The sequence below is a fragment of the Branchiostoma floridae genome, chromosome 14 (genome assembly GCF_000003815.2).
Source record: "Branchiostoma floridae strain S238N-H82 chromosome 14, Bfl_VNyyK, whole genome shotgun sequence".
Lineage (NCBI taxonomy): Eukaryota > Metazoa > Chordata > Leptocardii > Amphioxiformes > Branchiostomatidae > Branchiostoma > Branchiostoma floridae.
In genome coordinates, this window is record NC_049992.1 from 11,474,262 (window position 1) to 11,501,116 (window position 26,855).

Below are 26,855 nucleotides of genomic sequence, written 5' to 3' on the forward strand. Positions count from 1 at the left end.
GGCTACATGACTGTAGATGTTTAAATTTGACGTTTTATAACACAGGGTCTGGTTTTCGGCAAATGCAAGTTAGTCAACACTATTTTTCATGCAACTTTTATTGATGAGCAAGCATAAGAAATTGATGTGAGAGATATCATTCTATTCCATTCCAACATACTGTAGCCGAAGTGCATAATTATGTTACATATACATTTTGTAGTTTGTCATAAGCAGCACTAAATAACACATTACTGATACATCTATGTCACTCTGTTGCACACTATTTTCCCTAAAAGCTATATACTATGTGAAATTGTTGATATAAAGAAACTTTAGACAATCTGAAATCAATAAAAGTATGACACATGTGATTCACATTGACTTGACAAATACAATAACTTAAAGTTTAACACACATTGAAAAAGTATCTTACATATTAAACAACTTTTGAATTATCATATAGAGTGACCATAACTAAATCTATGCAGTCAAATCCATAAGTTAAACTAGAAAGGCATTTAGTCTCATGTAACAGTGCACTTCTTACATGCATGTATCACCATGAAACCTACATAATAAATTGTCAGAAATTATAAACACGCATTCTGTATTAACTGCAATAATGCACTCAGGTTTCTCTACACTGTGCTATATAAAGCATGTCAATATAATGACATTTGCCAAGTTGTTGCAGGGATAATTCAAACTGTCATTTAAAACTTTAAAACATTTCATACATATATAGAACAAACAAGCTTTGTTTCATTTGTACGTCCACCTATCAAACAAGAAACTCCTCAATGCATTGAAAATACTTGACTCTCAAAATGCAAGACCTATGTTGATGCTAACTTTATCATGAACCAGCAACATAACTCTTGAGGAATCTGGGTAGGTAATGTTAAACTAGGAAACCATTTGATTGGTCAACACAATCAGCGTGCCTTATGGACAGAAGTGTTATCAAATACATTGTCAGGCCCAACTTTTGATCAACCAGTTGTTGTTGTTTTTTTCAAAGCAATATCATAAGACCACTGTGCACGGAGGTAGCGGTGGACATTTGTTTTGAAGGCTGATAAGTTGTAGACAGGAGGGAAACAGGTGTCGTCGAGAGAGTTCCATAACTTTGCTATCCAGGGAAAAAACTGTTTATGTACAAGGACTTGGAAATAAACAGTAAAGCTATGTGAGTTTGAAAAGAACCTAGTTCTGTGCTAAAAAGTAGTATGAGATCATTCATGTTGCTGGGGATGAGTTCCAACATCTACGGGATGTAGACTGGTGGGTTCTTGGGATCAATGTAGGCCTTGGGGAAGTGGCTGGTCTGACGGGACCCACGGTACTTCGTGTACTGTTGGAAATAAACATAGGATCACGAAACACAAATTAAAACAATATTCTTTTGAAGGTTTTTGTTGCAAGGTAATCCAATTATCACTGCCAAATGTGTAACTGTGAATGTGTAAAATGTAAAACACAGGATCAAAGGAAAAATGTTCAGCATAACAATTATCTCATCATCGTTGAGACAAAACTGGACATAACTCAAACATACTGTCATATGTTCACTTTCCTCTGAATTGGATGAGTTGTATTTAATTAGGTTTATGATATTTTTTTACACAAACAAAAAATGCAAAGCATCAACTAATCAGGAGTGCACTACATGCATAAAAATGATAAAGGGATATCTTATAATATCTATTTTCAAAAGAGTCTTATTTGCATTCTTGTACTGAATATGTACAACAAGGTAATTTCTTCGAACTTAAGATTACAGCCATATTGTCTGTTTACCATCCTTAAACATGCAGAGGCAAATAGCTGGTATCTAGAGATTTAAGACAGAAAACTATTGTGCATTCAGTCTTACCAAGAGGTGGATGACAGTATAATATGCATAGCGGATCTGTAAAAACAGAAACAGAAAATTATGTCACAAAACTGTAAAAAAAATACTTTCCTTAAGTTCTGATAAAAAATGTCTGATTATTTCACAATAATATGCATGCTTATTGACATGAGTGTGAAATATTATGTTTTTGTATGTCACTGCAGATGCAATATATCTCTCCAGATCTTAACCTTAATATAATTCTTTTTACTTCTTTATGAATCATTCTTGGGTTCTTGCATCTCTCTGACCAGTTGTCTTTTCACTGTTATCTGGCACAAATAGGATAAAATGTAATACAACTTGGTCATCATCAACATGCTCAAGAGGAAATAAAAGATACAAAATCACCTCTCTGTTCTGGATGATGTAAACAACTGCCACAAACAGGCCCTAAAACATCACAATAGAAGGAAATTATAGCAAGCCTAATTCATCAAAACAATTCTAAACCAAAGCTGTTGTCAACAAATCCATATATACACACATTAATTTTTTTTCATACAAAACCTGTACTCTGATTTAATATACTGGGAGTAAAGCAGCAAGTGCATCCTTTTATCAATGAAATCCACTTCATAATTACATGATAATAGCATTGCAATAATGATGAATAACATATAATAGTAATTTTGTTATTGCAGGGTTGACAGAGTTTACACTACATGTAGAGTTGTTCTACCCAACACAAGAAAAACATTGCAGCTAATTAATGTTACTTACCAAGAACATCAAAGAAAGTCCAAAGAAAACTTGGGTGGCATAGTTCTCAGTTTCCATGGCAACCAAGCCCAGCGTCCAGGAGAGCACAAACAGCGGCAGCTGCAGGATGTTACGCCAGATGTAGGTGCTGTAACCAACCAAGACAGCTGTCAATCATAATGAAAGGCAACTGTGGGCAGTGGATTATAGTATCTTAGGAAATCATTATCATCATGATTAAAGACTGTGACTTTACAGATGTACATTACTGTTGACATATAGATTGAATTGCACCACAATGATAATTGTACTTCATCTATAGAGCACAGTGGTACATGTACTAGTAAATATGAGCAGCTTTTTTGAAAAAGACAGTCTATTTAGTTGGAATCAATTGTTTGTTTCAAAAAGCATGATGCATGTCAAATACTTAACAAATTTGAAAATGTAAGTAATATGATTTATGTACAAAAAACATATCTAATGGTACTATGAATCATTTCTATGGTTTTCTGTGCTTACTGCATCCTCTCTGTGTACTTCTCTGGCTCCAACAGAGCCTGCTGGTCCTCCATGTACACAGCGATACTGATGATCACCACTGTGATCTGTGTGGGGAAACAACATATCTATTATTAATATAGAGTTGGGAAGTAGGGAGACAAAGCATTGGTCCTTCAAGCACACAACACTGACTGGATTCATAAAATAATATACCAAATGCACATTTTTTGACAATGTGTAAGTCATAGTAAAGTACCATATACATGAAGGTACTTTTAAAAGAAATATGTTCCTTTCTAAGTCACAAAACAATACTAACTATAGTTTGTTAATGTATCATTGAATGATTGAGTTATGTAAGTATCTTCTTGTTCAACCTCTCTTATTCTTTAAATGTCTGCAAAGTTAGGACATTTTCTGAATTGATCATCATTTGTTGTTCTTGTTTTTTTCCCCAATATCACACTAACATTAAATCAAGTCATTGCAAGGAACACTTTTCCAGAATATGTTAAAACTGCTGAAACCAATTTTTATATCTAAAGTTACGGTACACATACCAGGCAGAGGACAATCTCTGGTACAAACAGGGACCAGTGTAGCCCCTGCTCCCAGGACACCCAGCAACTGGAAAATGAAGGTGTTAAACACTTAATAGCACAAACCACTGCATACAAGGAGCTACCAGTCTACATGTATCATAATAGCAGTTACTGTTATTTCAAGATACTTGAAATAGTCCAATAAGGCGTAGCAAAAAATTCCAGGAGGGCTTCATACACAAATGGTGTCCAGTTTTTAGTTCCAAATGCTAATATAAATGGTTTTAGGATACAAGTAGGTAAAGTTAAGCATCTTTACAGAAAGTTTAGATGAAGATGCTTAACATTATCATGGCTTAAGGAATTACCCCCAAAAAGTTATCAAAGGTTGTATGATAGTAAAGTACAACATTTTCTTATCATGCTGAACAACTTACAATGAAAGTATGTTTTTGGTATATTAACACACCCTTTTCCTCCTATTGAACATTGCACCATTAAAACAATATTCTTCAGTCTCAAGGCTTTGTAGCAAGGTAATCCAATTATGACTGCCAAATATGTTACGGTGACTGTGTAGATGTAAAACAAGACCTACTAGTTGGAGGCCAGGAAGACGTCTGACTTCCACGGGATGGTGATGGCCTGGATGAAGAGCGGGAGGATCCAGCCAATCACGTGGTAGAGCAGCCACCAGGGCGTGGCCTTGATGCAGTCCATGTACAGCTGCAGGGCGCCCACCATCAGCCAGGAGAAGGTGGCCAGGAACAGGTAGTGCAGCATCACGGCCTTGAACTGGCAGGTGTCCTGGAGCAGGGGGGGTCTTGTGGTTAGGGTTGTTGACTTTGTGCCACTATGTATATTGTTGGTTATAGTTGGTTTGATCCACCACCCATGTGTTGTAATATCCATACTATTGATAGTTTGAAAACACCCCTCCACTCCAATGTGCATAGCCCAGGCAACATCTAAATATCAAGTGGCTCCAGGTCAAAAGTAACGATACACAACCATCACCGAGCATTGAGCACATGACACCGACTCCTCTTTACATTACAAACCCTACCTCAGATTAGACATTTGCAGCAGCAACTCAGTCTACGACTGACTCTATTTGAGAAACCTACAAGGTACAACACCATGTAACAAGTGGAATGGTTCACTAGTGGTTACATCATGGATCACGTTGTACCCTTGTCCACCATCTGGAGTTTGCCGTGATAGTTTGTGCACATGTCGTGTTCCTTGAATTGCGGCTACTGTCATCCTTGACACTGCACATGTTCCATAATAACGATGGACTTTGAATAAAAAAGTTCCGGGTTCGAATCCCTAGTCAGCCCCTTCACACCTCTTTTCTCACTCGACACAGGGGAAACTGAGTATCTTAAGTTCGGAACGTTTTTTTTATGGGACATAAATTTGGATGTCCCCATGTTGGAGGAGAGCCACACCTTGAACACATTAAAGAACCCACGACACTTATCGGAAAGAATGGGGATCCTCCCCAGTGTGTGCAGATAATAAAACTTATAGTCCTGTCTTAAGCCCCGGTCACAAGAATCGTACGACGTCCTTGCGATGGCATATTACGCCTATCGCACGATGGTCACAGTGAATCGCAGCTAAATCGTAAGCAAAATCAGCCATCGCAGAGCATCGGATGATGTTCAAAATTTTTCCAGCGTCGTACGATTTTTCACTTGTGTCTCTTCTGTATAGCCGTCTGACCGTTTTTGTGCTTCTTTAACCAACAAATGTGGACATAGCTGCTGAATACCTTGCTATAATATCTTTAACTGTAAAAATAAATTTAAAAAGACCATGACAACAAGAGTATTACAAGCAAAAGTTCAAATCAAGCGTGAGTACTGGTATGGTTATCTCGGCCTGCTTGCCGGCTATACGTGTCAGGCTCTTTCGAAGATCGTATCATGATATGATATGCTATCAACAAAAAGATGCCATCATACAAAAATCATATCATAAGCATTATATCATATATATTTCCGACTCATAGAGCCTGCCTTTATGTTTGAGTTGTCCCCATGGTTATTACGATTATGGTAAACTGACCCAAGACCGACGAGAGCTGAGATTTGATCTAATTATAAACTCACGTGCATGAAGCGATCAAACAATTGTCTGCATCACCTGTGCGGGGCGCGCTGTTCTCTGGTTGCGACTGTGGCAGTTGCGACTGATATATTTTCCCTTTTCGTCAATATCGACAATATCAGGGAAAACTGAAACCATCACAACATGCTAAAAATTCATAAATCTAAAACCTCATCAGTAGACAAAAATTGCCGTAATGAAGTCTGCTTTGGGGGCAAATAAAATCTTACGACGATAGCGAAATTTTGAACATGTTCAAAATCCATTTCAGCTCTATTTTCGTCATAGGAGGCTCCCCGATTTACTATGATTTACCTGCGATTGACGCAGGTACGCTCTTATGACCTCATCGTACGATGCACTACGATTCTTGTGACCACGGCTTTGTATATTTAAACCATTGCTTCCGATTCTTCCCCGACTTACGACGTACTGCGCTTATGCCGCGCATAAAACCTCCATCGCAGTCAATCGTACGATTCTTGTGACCGGGGCTTAACACAGCCTGTACCTACTCGTGACATATAACACTTTTGAAGTGTAAATGAATACTGTAATTCACTTTGTCTTCACGGTACCAAACTTTCACGGTCTGAGAAAATTTAACCTGTTCTCGGAACTAAATGTTCACTGTCGCAGCAAGTGCACATAAAAAAAAGGCTGTGAATTATTTGTTATCAGTAATGATAAGTTCATGTTACAGTCGTCAACGTGAAAACCGTGAACATAACAGTACATTGAAAAAATCAGGAATTACAGTATAGCTCACAACTTATGAAAAGCATCACAGGTGCAGCTTCTTATTTTCACAGGACCTGAGTATCTAATTCCTAATACTACTGGAGCAAGTATAAGATGATTGGCCTAATACTACTGGAGCAAGTATAAGATGATGAGCCACAAAAAGTCCAAGTGTGTTACCATAAAGATGAAAATCTTGTGGCTGCCAGGGAGGAAGGTTCCGTTGACACCGCTGACAAAGATGGCGCTGGCCATCAGCAGGATGACCAGGAACTTCTCAGCCACCAGGCAGCGGTTGGACAGGTACTTCCTGTACAATACAGGGTATCATTTCAGTCAGTGTGGATGGTACATATTCTACAAATGTAGAATACCATCTAAGTCTGTCTACACTTACAGATAGATATGATACACAACTCTTAAGATGGTTTCTAAGGTCTGTTTTGAAAAAAAAAAAAAACTACAGTGTTTGAAAGTATGCAGCATATTTAGAAAAGTGAAAGTTGTGACAGCTTCAATCATAGTCATCACTGCATAAAAATGTATTAGATCAAAATGACTTTCCCTTGCAAATTACCTGAATGAGATCACTTGAGAATTTCAAAGGCAGTTCAGCGACAGGCACTAATTCTCAAGAATTCAGAACCCAAGAATTCAGATTCCTTTTGGCTTTTAACTGTTATTGCATTAATCTTGATACGATTAAGCCTTTGAAATTTATCTATACCAACTTGTCATCTTCTTTCAAAAATAAAGAGACAATTGACTAATCTCCCCTCCCTCCAATTGCCCACCTGAGGAGGAGGTGAGACAGGAAGGCAGCGCAGGTGCTGATGAGACAGACGATGGAGCCAGCCAGCGGCAGCCAGCTGATCCAAACTGTGTTGATCACAGTCTGTTAAACATTAAACACACAACATAACATAGTCAGGAAAGGGGAGTACGCAAAGGCGCAAACTGTCAACCAGGCCCTCATAAACAGGACCTACATGTACATTATCTTTAAAACTTAAAAGAATAAAATACTAATAATTGCTTCTTTGAATTCTGTTAGCCGAAAAGTTTATGAACTTGGTGATACCATCAACATGTGCAGCTCACATGTGTCACATATTACATTTAGTTCAATATGCACACAGGACTTAAAAGTTAAACATCATTGTATTGTTAGTATGTATGAGATATACACTGTACTACTGTCAAGAATTCTTCTTTTCACGCTTTATCAGCGTCTTTATTTCATTCCTGTATCATCTTTTTTTTTTCTTGATTATAAGCAGGCTCAAAAATTGAGAAATAACAAGAGTCACCTCCACATAGTGCTTGGTGAGCAGTGCATAGCTGCTGAAGTGGTTACACCTGCAGACTGTGGAGTAGTCAGTAGTCTCCACAACACTGCAGCCGGATGGGTTGTAGATGCTGTATAGGGATTGAAAATAAATCATGAAGAATGCTGGATGGTACATTGAATTTGAAATATCTGTAATTTTAAAGTGGTTTAGATTTGATCAAAATATCATCATGCATCTAAAAAATGTTGTGTAATACTACATGCAAAACTGGTCTATGTACAACAATGTGTTTAACTGCTAATTTTAAAGTGCAGTACAATGCAAGACATATGGTTCATAGTAAAAGGAACTGTTTTGTTAAAGTTTCCTTTGTGCACGTTCTGTTAATTTGATGAAATAGCCAAGTGCTCACCTGTATGGGTCATCTTTATCTATGAAAACACAGAGTGGGTCCTGTCCCCTCTGTCAGGAAAAAAATGACATTTAATGTACATTATAACAAAGTTTTCAAACATTTAGCCTAGCATCTTTATTTAATAGAGATAACAAAGTATTTTTCGTACATCAGGCCCAGCAAGTTTATGCCTATTGAGAAAAAAAAATAAACGAAGTTTTCATAATCTAGCCCAGCACCCATTTACCCATTCGGAAAAAAACAACTAGACTCCACTTAGATCCAATTGACACTTAGTATAGGTAACAAAAGTTTTAAAACATCTGACAAAACAATTTTCTCTCCACTTAACTCCCTTTAAATGCCTTTCACACAGAATAGCTGTTCCAATCTGAGTTTTAGGGTTAAACGGTCTACAGAAAGAGACCCAGGCTCACCCATCTGTGTCTGAAGTGGATCTCCACTTTGTTCGCCAGTGGTGCGGGCGGGGTGGGGATGATGGTCGCCGTGACAACCTTACTGTTGAGCTCCCTCTCGTGATGGTACCGAGTAGTCCTGTGTGGTAGGACAAAGTTATGTTTCTCAAAGTAGAACATTGCTTTGATGGTTTTGAAAACTCTCTGAGCATAGTATTGAATCTTCTAATGCATGGCTTCTGTGGAAATCAGCTCAATTTTCTTTATGTATTCAAAATTGACAGGAAAATAAAGAAATAAATAGAGATGATGAATCTTAAGATTGATCATTAGATGAGGAAAAATCCTGATCATAATGATAAACTTTTCACTGATATTTTCAACTGACTTGGCAGGAGATTGCCACAAAGCATGTTATTCATCTGTTACAAATAAGGATATTCAGCAGTCAAATATCAGGGGTGCCTAAGCATTTGCACGATCCCTATGAAATTCGTACGAATATTTTGTGATACACACGAATCACTATGCGAAATCGTACGAATTTTATGAAATTCGCACGAATCACTATGTGACACACACGAGCCTTATGTGATTTGCACGATCCTTATGCGAAATTGCGCAACCACTGGCGGGGTCACGTGACAAACGGAGCGGGATTTTCAAGATGGCGGCTTCGCCGCTTCGGCGACTGAAAATACGATGTAACACGCCGAAATGAAGCTAAACAGTAGCTCACAGGCTATCAAATACATCTTTGCGACGGTAAATGTCCATTCCATGCCTTGAAATATAAATATCTCGGGTAGAAACGCTCAAAATCATGCCTCCTCCCGGCCGCCGTTTTTGCATAAGGATCGTGCAAATCACATAAGGCTCGTGTGTGTCACATAGTGATTCGTGCGAATTTCATAAACTTCGTACGATTTCGCATAGTGATTCGTGCGAATTTCATAATATTCGTGCGTTTTCGCATAGTGATTCGTGTGTATCACATAATATTCGTACGAATTTCATAGGGTTCGTGCAAATGCTTAGGCACCCCTGAATATTATAGGTTTACATGTAGCAACAGTTTGACCCACTACCTTTCAACCTAAACAGATCAAAAGTTGCTATGATTTCACTTTTAATCCAAAATCTAAATTTCTCTGCAGTTCTCTTAGTAAAGGCTAGGTGTCCTCACATGTGTTTGTTATTCCTCTCTGCCAGGTGTTCCAACAGGTGATGTAAGTTGTGATGGTCGAAGGCACACACTGGGACTTCCTGTCGACCTGGGGAGGTGACAATCTTATTACATGTACAATACTTTTCTTCACATTTAGAACCTTGCAGAATCATATAAAACTCAAACTAGTTCATGATATAGACAGAGTCTATAAAAAAGTCTAAGTTACTTTTAAATTACTGTAAATGTTGAAATTTTCCTGGTGGTTTAATGTTTGTGGTTTTTAATGTTTTAGCCAAAATACTTGTTCTATGTTTAGATTTGCCTTTCTACTTCCTTGTTTCAACCATGAACTTAAAACCACCACAAACATTCCATTTTGTCCCTTCCCAAGAAATCAAATTTCCCACAAGATTTACAGTGTCACTCACTTGTTCTTCATGATTATTTTGGAAGTGGTTTAGAGACATACAAACACTACATTGTAAAGTATATTGTCAGCTGAGAATGTCTCAGACATTTTTGACAGTATAAGTATAACAGTAGGCTAGAGAAACAGTGAATGTGCATACCAGGGATGGCACTGGCCACCAGAGCCTTGGGGAGGATGACGTGAGTGTCCCGGGTGTGCTTGGGGAAACTGAAGGGTTCTCGTTGGTAAGTCTTGTACATCTCAATATCCATGTCTGAAAAGGCATTAAGCATATCAGTTCTTAAGGTCCTTGCCTCAAAACTACTTCTTTCACTATCCTGAGTTTATGCAGGCTAGGCTGCCAAATCCAATTTTCAAATAGATTGTCATGAGCATATGAGGTAACAGTGTGAATCAAGCAGTCTGTTTGTTGATATAGCTCAGTAACTACTTACCTGTAATATGACATCTGAGGAAAGGTCAGTCATACCAGGGTATCTTGTAGAAACATTTTATACAATGATACACTAAACTTAAATGGTACATCTTTAGCTAAGGGCACAAGCCGCCGTACCTGCAATTTGTCCGTACGTTTTTTGGGAGGCCACGTCCCCCACGTTTTTCTGAAAACGTGGGAAATGACTGGCAAGAGCAGGAAGGGAGTACGTCAATGCACGGCACCTAAAGTTTTGCCTGCACGCAAAGTTTTACGGCATGTCTGCGTGCTCCAAAATCCGTCTGATTCCTACGAGTTCGTACAGAGGCGGTACTTACCACTTGCGGATACAAAAAGATTTCCCACATTTTGGCACGTAGACAGCACGTATTTGCATGTACAGTGGGTTGTGCCCTTAGCTTTAAATGAACCATTGCTACATTCAGTGAATGCACGTTGACTACAGAATACATTATATACCTATGTTTGAAGACCTGGCCAAGACCATCTCTTCCCTGGTGTTTGTCATGTACTCCAGCACAGTGTCACACAACTCCTCCAGGACATCTGTGATATTGGTCACCTCCTGGATTCCTACAGTCTGGGATAAAACAGGACAAATTTCCTAGGCTGCTGTGCAAAGTTACAAAGTTAAACATTCTAATCTTAAGAAAAAAAATGGGATCACCTGTACTGGATATCAGACTGGGATGATATCTTTAGAAGGCAAAACTCTCAACATCAATATTCTCAGGCTGCTGTGTAAAGTCAGAACCACATGACATTGCTTTTTGAGTAGAATTGAATCATTCTTTTTGTAAGAAAAAAATTGTGGTCACCAGTACTGGACAGCAGTCTTACCTCTTGAATGTCAGCCCACTGGTCGAAGTAGGGTCTACCATACAGCAGGCTGGCAATCTCAAGCATGTCCTGAAAGAATACAAGCCTTGTTATGATGGCAAATCTAGCAAGAATATTGTCACAATATCCTTAGCAGTAGCCAGTATTTCATTATGTTGCTAATGGGATCCCTGACACCCTGGGGGTAGGCAGCAGCCGGTTAGGCCATGAAATTGACAAACTGTACTGTAACAGTATTTTACCTTCATTCTAGCCAAGAAAGGAGAAATTAATCACCAAAAATCAAGTACAGGACATGACATTGACAACAGCATTTTACCTTCATTCTAGCCAAGAAAGGAGAAACTAATCACTTAAAATCAAGTACAGGACATAGTTTTGTCTTTAGTTAATGATTGACTTGTACAGAAAGAACTTTACATCAATGTATTGTTCGCGTCTCGCTCGGCTGCCGTCCTCGTACAGGAGCGGTTTCAGGCGGACGAGGCTGGTCAGGAGACGCTTGGCCTTGAGCAGGTCTCCTGCCTGCAGGCAGCCGGGGTCCGCTAGGAGGCGCTTCAGATCCTCGTCCAGGTCAGTCACAGCCATCATCTTGCCGTTAATCTGACTCAGCTACGAGCAACAAGGTCACACTTGTTATTTTGCATATCTATTAGTCATACAGAGTCATATATCATTTTGACAGAATATTACATGTACCTCATTTTCCTGGATACACCAAACACAGCTCTGAGATAACTCCATGATGTGGAGATACTTAGTAAATACTGATAACCATTTGCCTCTAGTATACACAGAAAACTTGCCCAAGATGTTGCAGAAGAGCATCAGGACTTAAAAATCATTATGAAAGACACTTGGAGAAGCAGAGTGGACTTAGGGAAACAGCCTGATATGATGACACACAGCAAAGTCTGATCTCACCCTGCCATAAATCTCCTCCATGGCTGGGGAGGTGCACCTGGTGAAATCCTCTTCCTCCCAGTGGCCATACCTGCCACACTTCCGGGTTCCAAAGACTGAAACAGATCAAACTCACTTCAATCCCAACTTACCAAGACAAGATTAAGTGTTAAGTACAAAGAATTTACATAATTATTCAATTCCGTGTATCTATTGTGTTGGAAAAAAAACACGCTGACTTCAAGAATGATGACTCTAAGTAACTCTGGGTATTCTTGGTTCCAAAAACTGATCAATGTACATTCAATCCCAATTTACCAAGAAGAGATACATTAAGTACAAAGAATTTTCATATATTCTAATCGTGTATCTATTGTGTTGAAAAAACTGCTGATTTCAAGAATGATGAATCTTGGTATTCTTGCAAAATATCGTATAGGCACTGACCACCATCTTGATCTGCACAGGAAACATTCTGTATTTCCTCTGCTTCTACTTCATTCCACACCACACCACAGCGGCCACGGACCGTCCTGCATTCTGGGGAGGGATTGACAACAGATAGAGCAAGGATATTATACAGTGATCTTCAACAGGTACATGTACATGTACAACTGTCTTTGTCAAGTTGCTGAAATCTGCCAGCAGTCTTGATGTTGATATGTGTATATTTTTCAAGAGCAACTTCAGAATAGATTAAAATGTACATGATAAGAAATATTAGTTTTCCTTAAGGTTATGGTTAAATTCTTGAGTCATTTATATGCATGTCATAAAATCCTTCTTCAATTTGTTGCCAGGCATTGTGGTCTTGAGAAATTTTGTTTGCTTTCAGATGGTCTAGTTTTGCTTTCAACTAAACCTAATACCGTTTGCCACAACTTTCTTACTTGGCATGTTAGAGCAGAGGTGCTCATTGCACTGCCCAGTCACAGTTTGGATGCCTCTGCCGTCACTGTCCCCATCACAGCGCTGCCCCGCGTACTCTGGGGCTGGGTTGTTACAGATCCGAGTTCGCTGCCTGGTGCCCCCTCCACAGCGCCTGGTACAACGTGACCACTCCATCCACGCTCCCCAGCCTCCGTCAACTGTGGTTATCACAAGGTCATACTGATATTTCTAAATGACTGGTTGATAGATGATAACATATATAGATGCGATGATAACATATATAGAACTTTATTGCACAACAATTGTACATGGTACAATGTATGGCATAGATTTGTGGGACAACGTGCATCAATCAATGCTGGACAGCAAACTATTGCCAAGGCAATTCATGCATTACAATTATATACATTGTAAATCACTCACCCTAAAGAATACAAGAGGCTAGATCACATTTAAGTGTGTCACAGTCCTTAATACATACAGTCACTGTGCCAACCATGTAGGTTGCTATTTTGTCTCACGACATTGAATACATACATTTTTAATATCATACATAATATTGACCAAACAAATCTAATCTGCTGGATTTAAAATTTCTTAATATGTTAATGCATACCCATCAGAACTTAGTTTAACAACAATGTTTTTACTGATGACTTTCATGCTGGATAAAACATAATGCATTTGACAAAATTTTATTCTTCAGATTTCATACTTATTGTCTAGAAAAATCAAAGAAATAGTTTTAACCTGGGCATGGGTTGTTGGTGCAGATCTTCCAGTCCTGTGTGTCGGCAGTGGTCCCATTACAGACAGACTCTGGCTCCACTGTTGTACCGTTCATGCACGCCCTCGTGCGGCTGTGGGTGGCATTGCCGCAGGTGGCAGGGCAGGGGGAGAAGTCTGACCAGGTGGACCAGTACACCTCACCTGTAGAAAGAGTTGAGACGAAATCAAGCTTGTGATGCTCTTGCTACAAACAATACAATATACATGTGTATGTGATTTCATAGAGAATTGCACATGTTGGATCATTGCTTCAAAACTAATAAATGTTAATTTTGTACATTTGGTTCTGAGTGAGAAACCAGGCAAGGGGAAGTTTCTTCCACAATTTCTTTTTCTTATTTGAAATGACACTGCTGTATCAGCAATACTTCTCCAAATACATTATTTATGTCAACTTTCTGAATTGTGAATTCTTTGTTATGTATATCAAACTCCTCCACTGAAAGTCATTGTTGACTCATACCAGGGCAAGGATCAGATCCACAGCCCTGTATCTCTGTGTCGTTCCCTTCACAGTCTCGGCCTCCCCAGCCAGGAGCGGGGTTATCGCAGGCTCTGGTACGGTTGGCGATCCCTCCGCCACATGATACGCTGCACTGTCCCCACTCACTCCACTCAGACCAGCGACCATCAGCTGTGAAGCAGATCAACAAGAGTAGGCTCAGAGTGACAAAGCTAAGAAAATTTTACAGTGCTGATGGTTCAACAACTGAGCTGCTGAATTTTAAGTACTTCCCATAGAGGCAGTGGCCATCTCCATTCCTACCGTAGATTCCACTCATTATAGTCCACTTAGTATTGTAGTAACTGAAATTGTTGTAATATAATGTATATGTGTAATATTAGACTGTAACTTTTGTTATCTATACATTGTGATACATTGTCACTGTTGGATGCAATTGTTGCACCATAAATCATCATTGTCATTGCCATTGTATATCCCTGGGGTCACACAGACCACTACAGTAGGGGCCAGTCCATGAGTATTCAACTTCCATACTCTTCTCATACAAAGTAATTGCTTACTGCTAAACAAAGAAACTGTATGTACTGTTTTTCAATGGGACTTTGGTATGACCCAGCTGGGGTTTGAATCTCTAATCTTCCATTGCACCAGTCTAAACAACTACATGTCTATGAAGACATGATCAGACCTGGACAAGGCATCTCGTTGCAGCGCCGAGTCTCGACCGCCGGCCCCTCGCAGGGTGCGCCGGTGCCCTCCTGTCCGAGACAGACGCGTGTCCGCTGCTGCGTGCCACGCCCACACTCCAGGGTGCACTCAGAGTACTCCCTCCATTCTGACCACTCCCCATCGGCTGTAGGGGTGTTGAGAGGAGGAAACATACATGTAATGCATGTCGTACATTACTCAAGGAAGAACATTACTCAAGGAAGTCATTATAAGTGACTTCATACAAAGCGCTACCATCATCTGCAAAGATGGAAAGATGCCTACTAGAGGCATTGCCAAGTTTGTTATGGAAACTTAGATCTCCATTTAATGAATTTGATGTAAAAAAGTTATGTCAGAAACAAGCATTTATCATTCAGTATTTGAGCTTGAACTGAATTATAGATTGTTAAGATAATAACAAAGAAATAGAATATTAGTAAAATGAGTCTGTCCATCGTCATTAAACATTTGGCCAAAACTACAAAATGTACCTCTGCCCTCTAGTGACGCTGACAAAGAGTGATGAATGTTACTCGAAATGTCCAGAAGTAAATCTGCTTTTATCCACTTTTAGAGATTGAATTGTATTAGTTTGCCTTCTTTACAAAAACTTCATAATGACTAAAAAAGAGGCAAGGAAAGAAATGATTAACAGAACACCAAACCTGCACAAGGGTCCTGATGACACTGTCTCTGCTGGGTGCGACTCCCAGGACAGCCTTTCCCACCGAACACTGGGGTGGGGTCGGAACAGCTGCGGACACGCTGCTGCACTGCAGCTCCACACGACTGGCTGCAGGCTCCCCACGCCTCCCAGCTGGTCCAGCCTCCATGGACTGTCAGTCAAAACAAAAAAATATCACATCACGTTTCATACACATAAATCTATCTTATCAGTTTAGCTCAGTTTAGATCAATTCCTGGCACAAGACAATGTCTCCTTGGTAAAGGTAATTAACAGGACTTTCCCTATACTCCTGAGACTCCAAAAAGACTTTGGTTGGGGTAGTAAGAGGCATTACCCTGCCTTCCAATACCATGTCTTCGATTCAGAGAATAACAACAAACAGCCCTTACAGCCTCAAAACAGCTTTTTGCAGTCCTACCTTTTACATAATGATTGATTGAACCAAGTTAGACCTTTATTGCACATTTTTGCCACACTGGGCTAAGTACAGGTCACAACAAGATTCGTTGAAAAGATTCAGTTAACAGATACAAAATGAAACTATCGTTGGAAAAATTCAACTTCTCTTCGATAATAAATAATGAGGTGAGAATTATTTGACAGATACTTGACTTGAGTTTCTACTGTAGCACCTCACCTGGACAGTGGTCCAAGTCACAGGCTATCTCCTGTGTCTGGAGAGCCTTCCCAGCAGCACCCTCACACTCGATGCTGGGGGACCCGTCCACGTGGTGGCACTGCCTGGTGCGGGTCCTCACCCCGTCCCCACAGCTCTGGCTACAAGGGCTGTAGGCCGACCAGGTGCTCCACACGTGTACAACAGCTGCAGCAGGTGGCATGAGAAACAGTTCGGTTCAGGCATTTTAAAAACAATTTTGATTTAGGTTAAGCTTTGGATAAAGGTAAACTTATCTAGAGTTAGTAGCTGAAAAACAAGAAGTAGTAGCTGAAAAACAAAATTTTATGTGTATACAAGACTGTTGCAACACTTTATCATGGGCAGCCAAAGTTTTTTTTCATTCTACTATTAACAATACTACCCAATCATCCAGACCTAACCTTGGTCATAAGCCTAGCCCAACACTGAACCTTATATTGTATGTGACCCAATATGATCCAATTATACAGATTTTTTTTTGTTATACTCACATGGGCGCTTTGTCAAAGTCACTGCCTCACTCTCCTTGCCATTGCTGTACACTGAGACAGCGATCTCATACTCATGCTCCACAGAGAGACCATTCAGGGTCATCCCGGTGTCTGTGATGATCTGTGACTGTTTGGATGTTGGCCTTCCCACGATGCCATGGGTGATGATGTAGCCCTCCAGGTTCCCGGACGTGGGGCGGTCCCAGGCCAGCTCGATGTAAGTGGTGCCGCTGGACTCCACCCAGAGGTCAGCGGGAGGGTTGGGGACTGGAACAACACATGATGAAATGTTAAAAACAAAACATGAAATATTCCATACATCTCACACTTCCAGCACAACATCCATACATCCATACATACATCTCACACTTCCAGCACGTCAATTTTTCCACAAACTATTGCGCGCCATCTTCTTTCAAAGATGCTTCTTGCACTACCTGGGTTTCAAGGTTTCAAGACAAGAAATATGCATACAAATCAAGTTTTCTACTAACAACTACCTGTAACATTCTGTGGCACCAAGAGATTAATTTAGATTTTGAAATATTGTAAATCTTATCATATGCTGCCAAAACATAAGTTTGTGCCATGCTACACAAGTCAAAATGTGTCAAGATTGAACTCTTGACAGTTCATTTTTCTACATTAAATTTTACTTTTTTTCATTCTGAATTCTCTTCCTGTGATTTGGATGTTGTACTACAAATTCAAACTTGAACTGAAACCACAAGCTCTTACATGTTGACTCCCGCAGAATGACAGGCTCGCTGGAGTTCCCGTCATAGTTTGACCTCACATACATCACATAGTTTGCTCCTGCCAACAGCCCTGTGGCTTCAAAACTTGGTGGGGTGAACGGCCTGTAGGGCGTTGCTCCCTCCCCAGGCTTGGGTATGGCGTCCCCAGTGTAGTTCCCATAGGAAATCTCGTAGGTGGCAAACTGAAGTGCCTTGGTGAGGGGCGGGGCAGAACCGGACACCCTGTCCAGGCTGACTGTGATGAAGCTGGAGGTTGTTGAGGTGCTTTCAACATGCATGTTGATTGGTGGTTCCAGTTCTGAAAACAATAATTAGCATGTCCATGAAGAATATGTATTGTAATCCATAAGCTTGTGTGTGTGTGTAATTCTGCTTCAGAATGTTTGGTGTGAATTTGCTTTGGCCTTGACAGAAAGTGCTTTGGCCTTGTTAGTCTCAATAGACGGTTGACACCTCCAGTCATTGTTTCCAGTTACAGAAAGTAGACAACATATTATATGACTGAGTCGTAGTATATGTAGAGTCACATGTCTTATGTTGTGCAGCAGACAGTAAAGAAACTGGCAAAATCCTACATTGCACAAAGGGGACAACCACACCAGTGACATCAATCGAAACTGCAATCTAACTGGTGTGCACTTTTAAAATCATTCTTCTTTCCTATTTAGAAGCATCACAAACCTCTTACTTACTTGTCACAGCTACTTCCTGACTTGACCTTGCGCTTGACACCCCAAAGAACACGGTTGTCACTGTGAACTGATACTCCGTCATCGGCTGTAGTCCAGAGATCGTGGCAGAGGTGCGGTCACCCGGAACTAATGTTGTAAAAGTCTGGCCATCCATGATGTTTGTGTATGTGACTTCGTAATTGGTGACTCCGCCCACAACCGGCGGGTTCCAGTCAAGTGAGATGGAGTTGTGGGTGATTGACAGGAGGAGGAGATCGTTCGGTGGATCAGGATCTGTCACGGTCAAAGAAAATGATTTTACCTCACAAGTTCAGTAATAGTACTATCATTTCAGTGGATGTAACTTGGCTCATACCTGATCTTGAATCAAGACAACTTTCTATGGATACACAATACCTCTCAGTCACTGACAAAAAATAGTGGATGCTATCTCAAATGACTGAAAGTCTTCCAAATCCATTCAGTTCCTCAATCAACTTTTGCATCGTGTATCTTATTAACTGGTTATCTGAACTTCTATGTGTTAACTAGAGTTTAGATGCATTATAACTGAAGTTTAAGTTTTAGAATTTCTATTAGTCACATAATGATAAAATACAGAAAACCATTTTGCAGCGATACATGTATAAGGCACTATTTTCTTCCCATTTTCGACTTTGTGTAAATCATCAAAAGTCTTTACAAAATTGGAAGCATGATTGAAAGATAGGAAAAAGTGAGTAAGGTCTTTACCAGTTGGGAACACAATGATCGCTGGTTCACTCTCAGCTCCCGACACATCCACCGCAATGACCTTGAACTCATACTTCCTCCCAGGGAAAAGGTTGTTGGATTCCACTGACTTAATCTGGAAAAACAGACAAAACAGATAAGGTGCAGCTTGTACTACAAGTGAACACATGGGGATGATACAAGACTTTATAGTAGCAAAAAGAATCTTCATTTTGTCTTTTTTGTAAATTTTATCTTTGGCCTTCAATCATGTTTTATTTAACACAAAAGAAAACACAATACATCAGATTAAAACAAAATCGAATTACCAATATGACTGAATACAAAAAGATATGTATGTGTAAAATGCGATGTAATGCATTGCGTCTTTCAGACATACAGACAAACTGTTTCATCATGAGCACGTGTTAAAGTGTAAATATTTGAAATAATTTGTCTAGATTGTATCTTAATTACAGTGTTTAAAAGGATAATAAGGTAGAATTGAACATGTTACTTACAATCCTACCAACATCGGCCATAGGAACTGTTGGGAGCGTCCCAGCCTCGCCAAGTTCCCGCTTAAAGTTCGCGACCCGTGCCATCCGGAAACCTCGCCAGGAGAAGTCAAGTTCGGTTGTGCTGTGCCGGTCCACATACAAATCTGGAGGCTGGGGATCGAAGCATCAATATAGACAAATTGATACACAATTGCAACGGCAGCAATATTCCTTCATGGATTTGTAACTGATTTTGATATGACTTGTGACAACAATCAGTGATAAGACAAAAAATCACAATCAAATCTACCATGTGACAAATGTACCTTGGTGCTTAACACCATTCACATCATGAAATAATAAACCTGCCCCTGTGCTGAAAACTATTCGTACCATGCAACAAACCTGTCCTTGCAGGTGCTCAACACCATGCACAATGGGGAAAACCCTGTCCCTGGTGCTAAATGCCATCCACATTGTAGAACAAACCTGTCCCTGGTGCTGAACACCATTCACACCTAGTGCGTAACACCAACTACACCATGTGATATACCTGTCCTTGGTGCTGAACACCTTCCATGCTGTATTAAAACCTGCCCCTGGTGCTGAAGACCATTCACACCATGTTAAATACTTGTACTTGTATATAAGTGCTGAACAATGTCCACACTTTACAACAAACCTGTTCCTAGTGCAGAACACTATTCACCCCATGTATCTGTCCTTGGTACTGAACGCCATCCATACCATAAGACAAACCTGTCCTTGGTGCTGAACACCATTACCACCATGTAAAATACCTGTCCTTGGTGCTGAACACAATATCCATCATGAAACAAACCTGTCTCTGATCCTTAATAGAGAATACGTGTTTAACACAAACAAGAGAATTGGAGGTCATAACTATTTACAGCTCCTTGCATCATTGATTTTTAAATAGACCAGCCTGTACCAAAGGAGAGTAGGCACGGTCCTCAGGCCCTCCTTCATCCACCAGCCCATCACAGTCATTATCCAGACCATCGGCATGGAGGCCGTCATCAGCTGACACAACGCAGGGGTTGATGGGAGCAAACCTGCAACAAGAAAGAAATTGAATCACTATGTTACATATGCATGTCTTAAGTGTCTATGCATCTCTTTGTTATCTGTGTGTGTATCATGCTCCAGGAAACAATTCTAGTTTTAGTGTTGTGCTTGCTTGCTTGCTTAGGGCAGTCCGTCTGTGCCAACGATGACATCACTGTTAGCTGTCAAAGTCTTAGTGCAGTTGTATTTGGAGTTTTAGTGTTGTATATGGAGTTTTTAGTATAATTGTATTTGGAGTTTTTAGTATTGTATTTGGACAATGGTGCACAAAACTAAGATTCCATAGAAAGAAGATCATTTACTCTATGCAGTTTGTGAGATACTTACATGAAAAGGAAGAATGTATCGACTACCAGAAGGTGTTTACACTTTGACAAATCTAAAAATAATGAAGGTCAGTTTCTATCATCCGCTCTTACCTTTGCCCCCCAGGGTAGCTGTATGACTCTCCTCCTGCCGTCCCATACTGCACCACACCAAAGGCTCCCTGAAGGCTGTTGTGCTGGAAGGTGGCGGTGGTGGCACCTGGACTCATGTTCTTAGTGGTAGCTGAGTAACCTGACTCTTGGCTCCAACCAGAGACAGCTGGGAGGAACAAAGAACAAACAGTGTAAGGCTTGAAAGGGAAGGGGGGGGGGCAAATGAAGCAGCAATGAAGAATATTTACCTCACTGTTACTTCTATCATCTTCATTCCCACCCTTGCATATTTTAATTGACTTGAGAAAATAACATCACTAGAAATTCCATGTAAGAGACAAAAGTGGTGGTCCTAATCAAGAAGCAGTTCTTCATACAGTAAGCTGTCTTCAAAAGATTCAAGGAGTGAGTAAAAAAATAGATCAATTTAACAGTAAGCAGGAAAAGAAAGCATTTCTACATAACTGTGAAGAAAACACCTTCTAGAGAACTTTAAGTAAAACAAAGGAGATTGTAGATGAAGATGTACCTGTAGTTATCTCTGACATGACACCAGTTTCCTGTGCAGTGCTTACACTAAGGATGGCAGAGTTGGTCCAGTCAGAGATGGCAGCGAGACCGTAGTCTGATGTGTACTGCTCCACTGGTGGGATGACTGTCATGGATGGAGCACGGCCACTCTAATTCAGATATTGATAAAAGTGCTGTGTTAGTTGCTGCTAACTGTACTCTAATTCAGTAATACTACATTTCTACTGTGGAACAAGACACATGAATGTGTGATGATGTTTTGTCTGTACGATGTTTTGATAATTACAGAATACTGGGTATTACTACAGTAACTATTTGAAGCACGTGATTTTGTCCACTTATATGACTTTACTACGAAAGGCAGAGGCCTGGTGAAGTTGATTTGGCTCAAAACAGGTAAATCCTTCAAGGAGATTTCAGACTATATGGGGAAGTGTTGATAGCAAGTCTTAGTTCAAGAATGACCCTGATTAAACTTACCCCCCCATTGGTATACTGAGCCACCAGGACTGGGTAGTCAGCTTGAATGACTGTCACAGCACTAACATCAATGGATGCAAATGATCCTGCACTGATCGGACCACTGTTTGCGCCGTTTATGGAGTAGTCAGTGAGTTGTGATGCAATCACCCTGACTTTGTCTGTACCTCCATCTGTATGTAGAACAATGCCAGTAAAATTACAATTCAGTTTGCAGTATGCTGCAGGATTGCTGATAAACATGCCTGGATTAGATGTTAGATGTGGTCAACTGCTCTATCTGCAGCCAATGATGTTCACATTGTACATTCCCTCTACTCATACAACTTATTTGAGCAACTGGATGGACTTTGTCAAATGCTCTTATGCTCTTTCATTGTTCCCCAGTTTTACATGAAAAACAGGTTGATGACATGAGCTGAAATATTCTGGTTAAACAATAAGTAAATGTATAATGCACTACCTTTTGTCAGTAACTGTAGCTGACAAAAGGCAACAGCTGCTTCCTGACATTTCTGACCACTTTTGACATCTAAACAGTTGCTTGAGTGACTTTTGTATTGTGTACTGATGATGATGATGATTGATTCTCCTGTCGAACAGTCACTTGCGAGGTGGGTTTGTTGACCTGTTTGCCTGACCTGCACATGACTTTTCAAGGTGAAGGAGGGGTGTGCACTTCCTTCTCAACCCTCTTACAAGTACAGGAACTGGCAGATGAAGCTTCCTCCCACCCCAACTCGTTTATAGCGGGTGCATCATGCCCGAACATGCCTCTAAGATCTGCTGCTGTGTATACAAATTGTGTACACTAAGACAACTTCATACATCAGTTTTAGATACACCAAAACACATGCATTCACGTCTGTCCCTTAGGATATTCCATGCAGAAGAACTTACTGAGTGGTTTGACCACAAAGGTGCTCCCCCAGGTGTAGACAGGAGGTAGGTACTCCACCATGTACCCTGCATCTCCTGAACCCACCACAGCACCATCAGTACCACTCAGGACTGCTATCGGCTTGTCAGAGATGACCTGTGAACAAATGAACAAGGCACCAACATGTCAGGCTTGAGTGATCTCAGTAGCTTAGCTCTTTAAAGCTTTCCTGGAAGGCTTAAAATACCAGCCACACAAAACTTGTACCAATTGATATTATTTTTGGTAGTGAGGAAGCTTTATAGCTGCTATGACTGAGGAAGCACCCAGCAGCCAGCCAGATCATTGGAACCTTTCCTTGAATTTGGAAAATTTTTAGTGCAGCTAAGAAGTAGTAAGAATCACTTAAAAAGGAAATAGAATCTGATGTGCAAAATCGATATCCCAAGGTGTATGTTTTCAGGCTTGGATATTTTTCCAATGAAACTATACAAAATGTGTACAAAACTGTTAGACTTATAACAACGTGACAGTTGAAACTAACCCTTGTTCCAGTGAGATCCCCTGCAGTCGTTGAAGCCACAAACTGTACCGTTTCCATTCTGTGCACCTCTAGTATGATATCCTGTCCACTACTGTAGGTGTGGGATCCAGAGCGGTCCTGTGCCCCCTCAAACGTCACTCCAGCAGTCAGAGTGATCCTGACCATGGTACGGTCATGTACGCCAATCATCACAACTCTGGACCTGCCAGTACTTCCTGGGAGTGGGCAAATGTAAAGAGATAAAGATGTATGTTTGTTGACCCCAAAACAGCAGAACAAGTTGTGTCAACATAACCAACAGTATATTTCTTCCATTCTTACAATAGTTTCATCTATGAACATTCTGTTTCAAATCAAATGGCTTGCAAGTAACCATTTGACAATAGGTAATACTACCATCTTACGTCTTACATCTAGCTCTATTCACTGTTTGGCATTTGACAATTAGTCGCTGACTTTTGATGCAAAATTCCTCAACATTTGTACCTTGGTAACTGGCCACATAGTACTCTTTCCCCAGCACATCTGTGGGCAGGGCCATGTAGCCATCTTTATTGCCCCGACCATAAACCGTGATCTCGTCATTGGCCTTGATGAGCCAGCTGTTGAACTGCCCCGTCCTGCCTGATCCGGACACGACTGGTTCACTCAGTGTTTCCTCATGCACCAAACCGGCAGACTAGAAAACAAAGAAAAAAATGTCAGAGACCTCAGTCTTCAGAGTACTCTGAAACAACTGCTGATTTCAAATGTCATCACAGACATACTCAACAGTGAGCATTACAAATCATTATTTGGAAGATTTTGTTTTGTATCTATCAGAAATCATATGAAACATTTTGAATGCCATCAGTGTCACTTTACAAGCATCTATTTCCTTTATGCTTGAGGTGTTGCAGAAAAAGGGCACTAATGTGATTAAAAAATGAAAATTTATTCATTTGAATCTACAGCTATTTGCATATACCTACACTAAGTGTAATATTGCTGCCTATTTGTTGATCGTTCAATCCGAAGATTTGAACAGTGGTGTCCAAGTAGGATGTGGCCCTGATCAGTGCCTTCTTGTTGGTAATGCCAGCTGGAAATGCCAGGAGAAATTCAGTCCCAGCATTGTCAGGCAAATTGTATCCTGCAAAAAATATTTGTAAAATCAACAAACTTCATCCGTCTCTCATAATTCAATCAAGTGTTAAAAGCGTAAAATAAGCTCTCATGTTCCATATTGTTGACATCAATCTTATATCTCTTATAACTATGCTATCAATTGGAACCATTTAACTGAAAACCGCATCATTTTGTCTTGACTTTTACACACCAAAGACGACAGGCTAAATGTGAAAATATATTTGGAAATCTAAGAGCTCATGCAGCAGCATTTACATTCTACTTCCCTGATCGTTTTCAATCTTCCAGCCACTTTAAAATCATGATCCTGGGAGCCCTTCCAAGAACAACAAAGTTTGTAATAGAAGAGCAAAATTTTGTGCTAGAATTATGCACACTTTGGGTGTGTCTGAACACAACAACCCTTCTAGCATTAGTCCCAATTAGATCCTGGCTTTGAAATATGCCATTTACCATTTGTCTATCCACAGGAGGCTGAAAATATTCTTAGAAAGCAGTTCCAAACTTTGTAAAACATTCCCTGTTTTTTTACCCATGAACAGAAAACAACCCTGATGATTTATTGAAAATAGTCATTGTAGCAAAAGGTAAAACCTTACCTTGTCTCCCTTCAGCCAAAGGTGACTCCAGCAAGCATACCACAGAGAAGACCACCACAGCCTTGAAGAAACTATGCCAAACCATCTTTCCACAAGTTGTCCCCCTAACTCCCCCCCTGGACATTGGTAACTCTCCCTGCTCACTTATCACTCTGTAAAGTTTCCTTTCACAACGGAAGAAACGGTTTGCTCAAAAGATGGACATTTTTTTCCAAGGAAATGTGGCTGGCTCGTTTCTTCGTCCGTGGCGCACCTTGATAAAGTCTTGCATGTGATGGAATTTCAGTGACGTTTCTAGCAACTCATTATGCACCTACCAATGCAAAACTACATGGCACTCTATGCACCACCAAAATAAACTTCAAACTCAAAACACAAACTAACAATAGCAGTTTGGTTTTTCCTTGAACAGAGGGTGAATATTAAACTCCAAAACAGGACACTATCAACTGAAAGTTTTTGATGTTTGATGTTGAAGAATTTTTGTAAGACCCTCTTGCCTGACTAGATAGGTGCCAGCAGAGTATATCTTGTTGCCATGGTAATTTTAAGGATGGATGAACAAACAGGATCTTTGCGCCCATCTCATTAATATTTCATGTCCTTGCTATTGTCCCAATTCCCATTAGTCTGATTAGAGACCTTGTTGCTGATCAGAGATACTCAGGACTTTTGTCGTTATCTTTGCCAGTCTGAACCATAATGTTGTCTTTGCTGTTGTTAACATTCCAAAATACACCAAAAATTCTCACTATGCTTTAAAAAAAAAAATTTCTATAAGTGAAGTTTTCTTTTCTTCTGCACAAAAATTGATAGTATCTCAAAAATTTGTCCAGAGAGAAAGTGATCATAAGACTAGTTGTTATGATGAATAATTAATACATTCATCATGGCAAGGTATTAAACATTAAAGCCACAGACACAAAGGATGCTTTTGTACATGATGCTCACTTGGAAGGTGGGTGAGAAAAGTGGAATGATTAAAAGGAAGATGTTTTGTGGTATGAAAGTAGTCTGGGACAGGCTTTTAACTTAAGGGCTGCCAAAATTAAGTAGGGCAGAAAAGGGGCCAATGACACCCTGCAAATATGTAAAGAATATGTGTTTCATCAGTCAGTACCACTATAGACAATGCTAATCCTTGCATCCATTAGAGATATGAGGCACAGCCACAAAATCATCTTGAAGTTCTGTAGTACACACTAAATGTTTGGTTTGAGGCTAGACAGACAGGATAATGATATATTTTTATCCTGCCCTGAGTGTGACGACAGTTTGTAATTTTATATGACATTGTGCTATTTACCATTGTCCTTACAGGTTTCTGTTCGTGAGCCAACCTTGGGTGATTGTCATGAGGACAAAGGTTGCTATGTATGATGTTACAGACAGAACGTTAAGGATAAGAGATGATAGCATTTGATATTGATAGAGAGGAAACTGTTGGAAATGTACACATGTA

The 26,855-nt window shown here is 40.1% G+C and overlaps 1 protein-coding gene across 1 annotated transcript; it reads right to left on the reverse strand.

Moving 5' to 3' along the window:
- Positions 1-125: 125 nt before the first annotated feature.
- Positions 126-26,033, reverse strand: LOC118430123. Its single transcript, XM_035840834.1, has 39 exons — positions 25,394-26,033; positions 24,638-24,798; positions 24,153-24,345; positions 23,667-23,881; positions 23,143-23,278; positions 22,243-22,415; positions 21,761-21,911; positions 21,232-21,397; positions 20,676-20,799; positions 19,745-19,894; positions 19,245-19,359; positions 18,513-18,785; positions 17,801-18,118; positions 17,063-17,329; positions 16,551-16,736; positions 15,891-16,061; positions 15,203-15,367; positions 14,512-14,682; positions 14,010-14,189; positions 13,259-13,456; positions 12,816-12,908; positions 12,390-12,484; positions 11,886-12,077; positions 11,466-11,534; positions 11,085-11,205; positions 10,329-10,442; positions 9,775-9,862; positions 8,610-8,727; positions 8,191-8,240; positions 7,797-7,905; positions 7,281-7,381; positions 6,667-6,796; positions 4,226-4,434; positions 3,646-3,712; positions 3,104-3,189; positions 2,603-2,729; positions 2,231-2,272; positions 1,859-1,894; positions 126-1,336 (listed from the first exon to the last, which is right to left on the reverse strand). The coding sequence occupies exons 1-39, from the start codon at positions 25,515-25,517 to the stop codon at positions 1,250-1,252; spliced, it is 5,571 nt and encodes a 1,856-aa protein (XP_035696727.1). The 5' UTR covers positions 25,518-26,033; the 3' UTR covers positions 126-1,249.
- Positions 26,034-26,855: the final 822 nt, after the last annotated feature.